The sequence below is a fragment of the Leptonotus elevatus genome, chromosome 14 (genome assembly GCF_054856555.1).
Source record: "Leptonotus elevatus isolate MCC_2025b chromosome 14, RoL_Lele_1.0, whole genome shotgun sequence".
NCBI classification, from domain to species: Eukaryota; Metazoa; Chordata; class Actinopteri; order Syngnathiformes; family Syngnathidae; genus Leptonotus; species Leptonotus elevatus.
Window position 1 is genome coordinate 8801343 of NC_141252.1, and position 12344 is coordinate 8813686.

The 12344-nt window shown below is 42.0% G+C and overlaps 1 protein-coding gene across 4 annotated transcripts in view; it reads right to left on the reverse strand.

Moving 5' to 3' along the window:
• evla (Enah/Vasp-like a) overlaps nt 1-12344 on the reverse strand; it is a 31275-nt gene that overhangs the window by 15476 nt on the left and 3455 nt on the right. Inside the window, exon 1 of one of the 4 annotated variants that reach the window (XM_086095546.1) lies at nt 10211-10474. The exons of 1 other annotated variant lie outside the window; for it this stretch is intronic. In XM_086095546.1, coding sequence (XP_085951672.1) covers nt 10211-10233 — 23 coding nt within the window. In that variant the 5' untranslated portion in view covers nt 10234-10474. Of the gene's footprint in view, nt 1-5184; nt 5489-10210; nt 10475-12344 lie in introns of those variants that run through there. 2 more of the 4 variants (XM_086095548.1, XM_086095549.1) reach the window with 2 other exon arrangements.

Genomic DNA, 12344 nt, shown 5'->3' on the forward strand with positions numbered 1-12344 from the left:
GATCTGCTGGAGGATGACAACAATACAGTTGCCAATTCATGCTACCAAAACAGACTTTCGAAAGTGATGATTCATCTGTTCACGAGACTTCTACAATTGGGAGAGAGATGGCAAAAAGTGAACACAGATGCTGCACATTTGTGTCCCAAAATACAAAAGGGAAAGCACGAGTCAGCCAATAAATGAGATGTTCCTAAAATACACATAAATAGAGCTATCCTTATTGTCAGCATAATGGTTGCGTAATTGATGAGACTGAGGGTACGTTTAAGCCCAAAAACATCCAGACATCATGTTTACTGGCACATGACCGTTCGACACGCTCTCCAGTCCAGCAGTTGGGGGAAGGTGACGCTCCTAACTAGTGTGATGGATCTTCTTACAAAAGCAGCAACTATTTCTGGAGCAGTTAGCAGCGGAATGGACTGATGCTTTCATTTCTCCTTTTGGACTTTAGGCAAGTCTCAAATAAAGCGACGTTCCCGTCTAGTCGCAGCGTCTAATTTCACTGGCAAACATCTCCAGCGGCTGACGGGCATGCTGACACTTTCAAGGCGTTAATGAAGACAGAAGGCAGCGGGACGTTTTTTTTTTTTGCTAACAAGTTTGATGCCGGTCACATTTTGGCCCGCGAGGTGCTTGGAGTACACGTGCATGATGGATGACGGAGACGCGTCATCGCCAAAAGGTCATGCGTTGCTCAAAAGCAGTCAGTGGCATTCAATTAATAGGATGAATCAAGAGTTTGTGACTGACAACTACACTCGCTGGCGACAGCAATATCCGCCCGTCCATACATTTTTTATAGCGCTTGTCCTCATTAGGGTTGCGGATGAGCTACAGCCTATCCCTGCTGACTGACAGCGAGGTAGGAAGCGTACACCCTGGATTAGTCGCCAGTCAACACTTTGACTTTATGTGTCTTTGTACTACTGTTTTAATCATAATGGCGTTAGCAATGTAGTTCCGCAGTTAATTCGGATGAATTTTGGTGAGAATCCGTCACGATTTCCGTCGATATGCCACCGTGATAGATCGGTTGCGCGCGCTGTACTTTACACGGGTTGGCTCTGTTCGCCAGCCACTTCTGCCATAAATGTCTTTGGGGGTGGGGGGGGGGGCAGGTATGAAACCTGAGACGGTTAGACGTGCCATCCATATGATGACAATTGTTGATGATACCATACAGCATTTTATTAGCATAATAGACCAGGAAACAAGATCAAAATAAAGAGTGCTGTGTTGATGCACGCAACATTTTTGATTCGTGTGTTCCTTCAAGTCTTAAAAGTTGATGATGTGCTGGCAGATTTATTGGCACACAGAATTTATTATAGAGGCCGACACGATTCGAGGAAATGAGCATATTATGGAGTGACCATGATTTTGTTGATTTTAGTGGTGTAAGAATTAAAAGCAATACTGCAAATATGGCTGAGGTACAAAAGGGTGGGAGGGGAGTTAATCCAAAAATTCATTCCATCTTGTTTTTTTAATAGACAAAAATGAGACAAACTGAATATCTCTCTCTCGTTTTTTTATACAGCGTATGGTGGCTTGCAGCTTTAAATATGCATAACAGCTTCTTCCTAACCGCCTGGGGAGCAACCCCCCCCCCCCCGCATAAAACAAAACAGGAATACAGTTTGTACCGCGTGACAAATATGATGAGCACAAAATGTATCCTTCTTTTAAATACACGCAAGTAAACAGGCTCCAATGAACAAGGCTAACCGACATGAAGAGCGAGGGAGGCGTGAAGACGAGAAAGCCATGAGAAGACGAAGATGAAAATGAAAGAAAATGTCAGGGAGGAGGGGAATAAAAACCAACAAAGCAACGACACAAAGCCTTCTGCCACATTGAGTGCTTCCTTGTGTCAAATAAGCCTCGGGTAGGGAAAAGGAGGCCGCGATGCCGGGCAGCCTTTTGAATAAAGCAAAGCTTGCACAAATGGTTTGACATATGTGTCCCTTTCTGCTTCAACATTAAGACCAGACCAAATTAGGCAGAACAGTCAAGAGTTTAGCAGAAGCAAAAGCTGGCAGGGCTATAAGGGTTTTCCGAGGGGCAGAGCGGCGAGGTGCAGGAGGCCTTGCCTGGCTCCCACCCGAGTACACTACATCGGTTACAGTGGCAATTAATTAGCTTTTGCGGCTAATTGTTCTACCCTGCTGGTTTGCAGACGAAAGTGTCGCAATTTTGGATGAGTCACCGGGACCCACATGGCCGCCTCATGACAGGAGGGCCCGTTCACGAACAAGGCGCTAAGTTTCAGAAGTGTGCGTTCAGCTCATCACGAGTAGAAGAGGGACCAAAAGCTCTCTGGGGTTCTTTTTTGTTCAGGGCAAGCAACACGGTGCATTCAGGGAGTTTTCACAACGTAGGAACTTGCAAACACACGCCTGACCTCGCCTTTCAGCACATGAATCTTTCTTTTTTCTTGATGTTTTTATGCTTGTGAGAAGCCAACATCAAAATCATGATTAATTGTCGATGAATTGCCCAGCCCTACTCTTTTGGATGTACTTGAACTCAGCACACTGGTTTGGTGCAGGTTTGTCAGATTGTCTGACACTTCCAAAAGCAAACAGCATCTAACAAGTGCAGAATATATATTTTTTATCCTTCTGAGCTGAAGTGTCTGGAGAACAGGGACCTAACATTTAATTATTCCAGCAGACCAGTTACATTATTAACTATAATTAATAATCTTCAATAAATCATAAACTCTGGTACAATAGCCAGTCAGCTGGGAGCAATGACAGCATCCGGAACTTCCTGGGCGGTGCGGGAGGCAATTAGGCACTGTAATGCATCCTGCCTGCTGCTGAAGGTAGCAGAGATGTACAATCAGGGGGAGAGTGAGGGGGGCAATTTCTCAGCTTTGTTGATATTCATACACCTCGGCGGACTTCAATGAAACAAAAAATCTCTACTTCCACAGTCATCAGGGTCTGTACAAGGAGGGCAATGTGATGCCCTGCTATTATTTTATTTTGAGTGGTTAAACAAAATTATACATCAGACAATATTATGGCGGCTGCACAATAAATGCAGGATTTCAAAAAAAAGTCACTCGCATTTAGTGGTTACTGTTAAGCATCACCGTAGGGATTATGGCCTCTAAGGTTGGCTGGGCCTGTGTGTGGTATGGGTGGGGGGAGTGTATAGTTACAGTATGGATGCCCAATTGCCCATGTTTGTGCATGTCTTTTTGTGTGTGTGTGGGGGGGGGGTGGAGGGGGTTACATCTGACAGAAAAGAGAGGTCTATCTGACAGGCAGGATTAGAGACGGCGCACGGCAGGCCGATCATTACCTCACTGCAGTCTTAAATCTAAATTAACCAGGACTTAACTCTCATACAAGACCTCTAATCTGCTCAAGGGGGAAAGTAGTGCTTCAGGAACGCCCACAAGAGCTAAAAACAGCACAAGCCAACATTATTTCCGAGAAATCAGTGTGAAGTCTGCACCTTTGTAAGAGAACAAACTATGTGTTTGTTTCAAACAAAATTCAAGATGCGGCACAGATGGCCGATTTCAGGCCGTTGATGCGCACGGAACACCGATTCAAACTAACTCAAGGTCATATACACAGTGAAAACCAAAGCGACAATAAGTGGAACATTCAAAATGGAATGCCACAAAAGGTCAAATAAATTACAGTTGAAAATTCATGAAAAATGTCAGCCAGACTGCATCTCAGTACGCATCTGCTAGAATAACTGCACTGCGTGTGTTTTTGTGGTGCCGCCACAGATGGGCATCATTTATGGAAAAGAATGACGATGACCATAGAACAGGAAATGGAGCAAAGTAGCGGCACGAGGATAGCGAAGTGCTGCGCACGTTTCTGTCCTGCCCGCATGCAAGATAAACATTCAAAATTAACCTTTGCCCCTAAAAATGTAAACACAATTCTGCATGCATTACATTGCACTGCAGTTACATGCCAAGGTAGGTAGTCGAGTTATAATAAACGTTTTTTTGGCAAGGAACATTTTTATTTTCAAAATGAGTCAAGGGCCACCCCAGTTGCCCGTCCCTGCTCTAAAGTAACTAGATCACCTTAAGCATTTCCATGCACTGGCACAACATATACCGTACTAAGACATCATCTAAAAATGACATTATATACTGATGCATGATAGAGCTTTCGCATGCCGTAATCTAGATTCTGTCATCAAAGCTTTTCAAGCCCCTGGTGATGACCAGGTAGTGACCTCTGAGCTCCACCATAGTGTTTTTATCTAAGTGCTGATACATATAAAGTGCAGTGTATGGGGCTGAAACTAAGCCGTTTTGTGTGTGTGCGTGTGCGTGTGCGTGTGTGTGTGTATGTGTGTGTAAGCAGAGTAGTGAGGCCTTAATGGCATTAATACCAACATTAATGTGCTTATATTCTTAGCTAAACGTCTCGTTGTGTCGTTATATGTGGAAAAAAGCTCAGCGGCATCCGTTTGCAATACATTTACGCAATTCAAAACCCCCCAAAAAAAGATAACACAGAACACAGTTACAGTCAACTGCGTGTGACCTACATAACATTTTCCCTGTCTAGGTGATTTGCATATATTACAATTACATCCCCCATTTTGCGTATTGTGACTACGATGGATGCTTGAAGAAAAAAAACACCAGATAAAGCAAACGGGCTGGCTCTCAATGCTGCCGCTTTAGCCAGAAGCCTTGCCGAGTTCAATACATGTGTGAATTAAACATGTATGAAGACAGAGCCTTGCCATTAAGACATGCTCTAGTGTTTTGGGATGAAGAAGACGCTTTGCTAGAATGGCTCCATTACTCAGGCTGCATTTTACAGAAAGGATGCAACTTGGATGGCAGAGAGAAAGCAACACAACAGAGTATGAACCAACCATAAATGCATAAACTAGATGACAAAAAATACAGTTTTGCAAGAAAACGATAGTGAATACCAAATAACCTCAATTCTTTGGCTAAACAACACTTTGACAGATTAAGATTATAGATTAGTATTTCGGCTCTGATTAAATTCAACAAGGAAAGATTTGCCTTCTGTGCTGTTGGCCGATCACAATACTTCTCTTTGCCTGAAAACTGCACATAATCTGAATGGTAACAAAGCCCATTTTCATGTCTCTGGCTTGGACATCAATCATAGCGAGCGTACACGCAAAAACAAAAGTGCTGGCACCAACCTGCCGGAGATGTGGTTGTAAAAGAGTCCAGAGTCGCTGACGCTCTGAGGGAGGCCGTAACGCAACACTCGCACCCGCTGGATGTCCATTTTTTGTCAACAGCTGTATGTGATAGAACCTGGCTGGTTGTTCTACCCTATTACAAATCTCATTAAAAGCATGCTAATAATCCTCTGATAAAAATCCGGCATTGTAAATAAAAAAATAAAAAAGACAAAAAGACTGGACTTGTCCAAGTGAAGCACACGCAATGAGAGTGATGAATGTCCATCCGGCAACAAAGAAAAACGAGGGATGGACAGGCGGCACAGATGAAGTCATTGACTGGCCTGATGTCGCTCTAAAAACAGATGAGCGCGTGTGTATGTGCGAGTGTGTGTCATTGAAACTCTGTGTTGTTGTTATTGTGTTAACCCAGGGGAGATTACCTCATATCCATCTCAAACAGACTCTAATGCCCACCCCCCCTCAAATCCACATGAGGGATTGGCATTTCGCTACACTATTATTTTTTGTAAGGAGGTGGCAGATGGATGGTGGGAATTGCAGAGCAACTCGTGATAGGACACTATCACAATATTTTGCCAACGATAACATGTCTGACAACAATTATGCAAAAATATAAATATCTCAACGACCCAGAAAACAATAATCCCGAGCGACATCACATTTTTCTTGTGTAGAAATACCAACAATTTCTTTAATACGTTTTTAAATGTGTTTAATGTGTGTGGAACATATATTTTAAGGTCTGCACGCCAAAAAAATAAGTTTTTTTTAAAGGATCTCTCTATATATATTGCGGCTATTCACCTATTGCTGGTGGGCCTGGAATGTAGGTCCAAGACCATTAACTGTGCCTGCCCAATTAAAATTAAAATTAAAAGAAATCAACACGTTTTTGCTATTTTTTTTCTTTTTAAATATTTATAAGTTGTTGTTTTTGCACGTCAGGTTCATTCCACAAGGGAAAATGTCAAATTATGTTAAATATTCAGTTAGATTCTATACTGCAATAAACCTAAATAATAAACGCATCTGGCAGGGCCGTCGAAACATGGCTGTTAATGTAGGACCCTGTAGGGCAAGGGTGGGCACTGGACAATGAATTTTGCAAAGAGGTCACATGAGAAACAAACAGGAATGCTTTATAGCGCAACTTCCTCGAGTTGCTGTCATGTCTTCTTTTGACAGCAAATCAAATGAAAGTGAATCCATAGCACCTTGGCTGGTTGCAAACATGTAGCATTACGCCTCAATTGAAGACACGATCAATCAACAATCCATCACAAGCGATCAACAACCAATGTTGCCACAGCGACCCACAATTAAACTCATTCCAAATGAGTTCCTATTGACGAGCATGGCCTGGACCTCAGAGGTCAGCCCTAGCAGAGAGAGCCAGCATGCTAATTGTCAATTAGCTTGCAGTGGTAATTGATTACCTCTCAGACTCAATTAAGGTCTTACACTTGAAGTACAATGATTGGCTGATTGCAACCTCGAGGCGGGACTTCCTCACTAGTCTGGTAAGGATTACGGGTTTAAACACAGTATTATGTTATTTTCTTTTTCTCTTTCGCAGCTGGAACTTTCCTGCTTTGATGCGACACATGGACAAAACAATTGAAAATGTGGTGGGATGCCAATGGCTCATGTAAGCATCTCTCAAAGAGGGTCCAGGGATCGTTTGTGTGACAGACTGGGTAAATGGTAACAAGCTCCATCTTTTTACGACAAGGTTGACACTAGCCTCCCGCTGAAAACCATCACAGTAAAACTGCCTCGGGGTGTTTTCTGAGAAATAGTCGGGTTAGGTAGATATGTAATGCACACTCCGGGAAATTCTGCAGTAAATGTACAAACTGGGTCATGTGAATCTAAAGTATTAAGAAATAAGGAACATGAAATAGATGCTGTTTAATTGTGTCTGCCCTCAAGACACCACCAGTGCATGACAAAAATATGGCCCATCGATTCGATACAACAAGTCCAAATGGAAAAACTTTATACACTCAATACGTTGTCTGTCACATGATGCTGTCTACAATATCTAATGACATCAAAATAATTGAGGTCATACCAAACTAATGTTTATCTATCTATTGCAAATCAAGCAATTACACCAGACTGTAGCAAACGAGTGAATAATAATAATAATAATAATAATAATTGTTTGTCCTCACTAGTCTTGCGGGTAAGCTGACTTCTGGTCGAGACACGTAGTAGACTCTTGACTGATTGCCAGTCAATCACAGGGCACAAACTACCCACATTCACATTCAGTATGGACAATTTTGAATCTTCACTCTTCACTGAATTGTGGAAATAATTTGGAGTTTTTGAAGAAACACACAAGCACAAAGACCGCAATCCACACCAGCAAGCCAGAGTCGTGATACAAACGTCAAAACTGTGAAGTGAAGAATATGTCCTAATCGTTATACCACCGTGCTGCCCATTATTTACATATTTGTATTTTGTCTACAATGTGGTAAAAACTTTTCCCGGCCCTATCTAGTGACTATTTTTCAAAAAAGGAACTAGTGGCAATGCCAACAGTCTTGTTAGCAACATTTTCATTTTCTGCACATTGGCGGGAACAGGGGAATTCAGACCGACAATGATTTGGGGGTACCAACTTGGAACAGCTAATACTTTAACAATATGAGTTAGTGATAAGTGCACAAAACGACAGCACACTAATATACGCACACTGCTTATTTTTTGTTAATCTTGATAAATACTGTTTTTTTAGGGATGCGCGATAATATCGGTGGCCGGTAATTATTGGTAATTATCGACCAATTTGGCGGCATACAGATAAACCAGATAATAAGGAAATCCGCCGATAATAATAGACTTGCCGCGTTGGTCCATCTGTTGTGGCTGTGGCTCAAGTTGTGCCCAACTCCTCAACCCCTCCCCTCTCCTATGGCAGTGTCGCATATTTGTGACGTCATAATGCGCGCAACGTCGTGTTCACAGAAGATGTATCATGGTGACATGCAGTCGCCAATGTGGGCTTTTGTTTAATGTGTCTCCCCAAAATGTTACCCCTCACAGTTTTTGTTGCATTTTTAAAACATGACTGTTTCGTTGTTGTTGTTGTTTTTGGTTGTCAGAGATATCAATAAAATTCAACTTCATAGAGCTTTACACAATGTTTCAATCAATGTAATTGTACATTAGGCTTATAGTAGGATTCGAAAGTATATTTGTATTCAAGTTAATTTTGCAAACAATTATCGGCTTATCGGTTATCAACACTCTCTAAATTATGGATTCATCTGTATCGGTTGAAAATAGCATTATCGTACATCCCTACTGTTTTTAATGACTGCTAAAAAAAAATTTGAACGTGTTTATTTCCTAATTAAAAGAATACATTTAAATCTTTATATAAATAAATTCAATTAATAAGGAATCCAGTTAAGGCTAGCATGTTGGTTGGTCTTCGACTAAGATGCCAGTTTCTCACACATGACCCCTTTGAAAAATGAATTGCCCAACCCTGCCTTACCCCAATAAACGCTTGGTACTTTTTGCAGCTGAGGATATAAACACCTCTGGCCACTATACAAGGTGTGCGGGGTGTCACCATGGCAACAACAGCAAAACTACTGTCATTCATTACTACGGTCCAAAATGTTGGTGACGTGTAAAATGATCACCAATGGTTGCTTTAAAACACAACAGACAGACAATGACTGATCCTAGCATGCTAACCATAATATTGACAATCATTCATTCATTTCACAGTGAATGATTGTTATGTACTCGGCATGGCTTCATGGAGGCTTCACCAATACAAAGGAGGAAAGAGAAAATGTCTTTTAGAATATCAAATAATATTCTGGTAGGGCTACACAGATTTCTGATGGGCCCTGTAGCGCCATCCCTGTGGACACATGCGACGTATAGACACAAGCAACCCTCCCCCCACCTCATCTCCTCCACTCTCCATTCCACTTTCCTCAGCATACTAATCCTGATCCTTAAAGAGATAGACTACTTCAGTCAGGGAAGAAAAGACTTCCGAGAGAACGTGTTTTGCAAAGTGCACGCAAAGTTCATCCATCCATCCAGCGAGCTGAAGTCCATCTCAGCTTACTTTGGGTAAAAGACAGGGTTACACCTCGGATGCATCATAACGCATAAACAACCACTCGAACTCGTCACACCTACGGACAAAATTTGAATTTTCAATCAACCTAACATGCATGGTTTAAGAATGTGCAAGGATGCCACAGAAAAAAAAAAAAACAATGAGGAGGAGCATGCTAACTCCATACAGGAAACCTCTTTAGTGTGCGGCAGATGTACTGACCACTAAGTCAAAGTCTTTCTCGAGACAAAATGTTTTTGCTCCTGCGGCTGGGCTTACGTCGAAACAGAGCACCAAGGTTCTATTTTTGAGTTTAAAAGAAAACAAGAATGTTGTGGCCACGGTGCAAAAGAACATGTTGTTTGACTTGACAGTAGATTACTAGAGTGCACTCAGTCATGCACATAGTGGGAATAATGTCATGGCGTCCAGCACATCTGTGCGTCATCCAATCACATCGTAATCTGCCAATGTCCCGATATCACGCCGTCATCTGGCTCCGTAGTGGCACTCATTCCAGTGTTTAGCGATTAGGCGCTCTCTATCCCGCGCTTCCTGTCCTGACTTTCTCACACTCGCATGCAACTCAGATGGGAGAGATCCCGCGAGGCTCTCCAAACAGCTGACGGAGGTAAGTCATCCCCTCGACTCGGGGGGGAAAAAAATGGAGCCAACAAAACAAAATGGAGCTTGGCTGGAGAAAAGAAACACAGTCAAGCGGCATGATTGGAAAGAAAAAGGCAGCATTTTTTATTTATTTTTTTTACAATCCAAGGCTGGAGCACAAGGGAATTGCATCCAGGGAACATTTTGTGGTCACGCTGCTTCAAGACAGAGGAGCCAACAGAAACATTCCAAAGCCATCTTCTATCAGGCTCACTCCAACACAACACTGAAGCAAAGATAAGGTTGTCCTACCCGAAATCATCCAAGGAATACATGTTGCCCGGCCGTCCTGTCCTTGTGGAAAATAGTGGAAGGAAGGAGGTGTAAAGGAGGAGATTATGGAGGAGAGACTGGGGTGTTAATCTGAGAGGAAAGAGCGACACGCATGCTGCCGGCGTCAAAGCTTTCCTTCTTCACATCTTCCAAAGAGCAAAGTGAGCCTGAGACGCTGCTAAGAGGACGGTTGCAACAAGAGTAAGGGAATGCAAGCCAGAGAGAGGGAGACAGAGAGAAAGAGAGGGAGGGAGGGAGGGAGAGAAAGAGAGAGCGAGTGGGAGGGAGGAAGAAAGGGGAGAGAGGGAGGGAACATGTGACCGGCAGAGACCAGTCACCTTGTTCCATTCGTTTGCGAGAATGCTGACTTTCTGCCTCCATGGGATCATTTATGCTGTAACAGCTACCGAGCCTATATACATAATTTCAAACACACAACCTGTTTTCTGTCCATCTTCTTCCCGAGGGCTCTGATGTAGAAACAATTGTGGTGACTTCCCGTAAGACAGTCAGTCCGATTAATATTGCGTTTGTGGAATTGGAGTTAAGCATCAAAATCCACACGTTTTTATCCATCTCAGGTGGCGGCCATTTTGTCACTTGCTGTCAACTGAAAATGACATCACAGTTGCTGAGGGCTAAGGTAACGACACGGCTCACCTGCTTTCTGAAGCTGGGCCGTGATTGGTGTTTATGCTTAAGTGTATGCAAGTTTAATCATTAAGTACGTACAGACCAATCAGACCAATTGATCATGCCTCTTTTTTCTTTTTTTTCCCCACAAACTGGCTACAATTCAACAGATTTAACCTTTAACTTTAAATCTTACTGTATTGTAATCAATAATTCCAGAAATAGTCATTCAATCAATCTGGGCTGGTCGGTTTTCCACTCCCAAATAGCACAAAGGGAAACTATGCCACACTGAGGGCATCAGATGGAACAACACCCTAACAAGCCACATGGTGGGGTTAACCAATTTATAATAATGCAGAAATTAGGGCTTCTCGATTATGGAAAAAACACAAATTCCGATTATTTTGGTAATAATTTAAATCACGATTATTCAAACGATTTTTTTTTGTACAAAACAAGAAAATGTTTAAACTTTTGAAAATATGAAGACAAATGAAATGATTTGAAACATTATAATTATGTAGGTTCATTTTGGACCAAACAGAATTTATAATATATATATTATTTATGTTAGCAAAAATTTGAAGTTGGGGTGCAGCGTGTGCAGTATGGCTTGTGGGGTGCAAGCTAGTTTTGACAAGGGAGTGTAGTGAAAGAACTCGTGTGGGCGTGCCTCAAAACAATTCAAAATTAATATTATTAGGGCTGCAGCTATCGAATATTTTGGTATTCGGATATCCTTCTGAAAATTCTAGCGAATAATCGGTATTTGGATAGAAATGAAAATATACCTGTGTATACTTTCTTGGTTAAAGAACAATTATAAATACACAAGACAAAAAACACATTTACATGTAATAATTAACAACCAACTGTTTTCATTTTTAGATAATCAAGTAATCATAATAAGATTTCATTTTTTATTATTACTTAAACTGTGCTTGTCAGCAAACTATTTACTCTGAAACTGTGAAATTTTAGACAAATCTCTCACCATAGATTTTGGTGAATGATACTAATGTGACGTCAGGCCCACAATAGCGATTTTGAGTAAGCCTTGTTTGTTAATAAGTGCTCAGTAGGAACGGCAAATTAGTCAGGTGTTAGCATCAAAGTCAATCCATTTTCTGTACCGCTAATCCTCACGCGGGTCACAGGCGCGCTGAAGCCTACCCCAGCTGTCTTACGGGCTGTAGTATTTACGCGTTTGAAAAGTAATCAGAAGGCTGGAGCACTTTACCGCTGCTAGCTAAGGCGGCTAGCGGCTGCTTGGTGCTAGTAGCTCGCTCTTAGCTAGCAGTTGCCGCTAAACGTTGGCAACAGGCGCCGTACAATACAATGGATTATATCAGCATAATTATGTTTTAGCGCTCTTAACTGGAACTTGAACATGACTTCAAGACTTTATGTTACCGATGTCTGTCGCAACAGTTTGAGGCATTTATATTGCCGTTGTTCACAAACTCTGAATAGACGA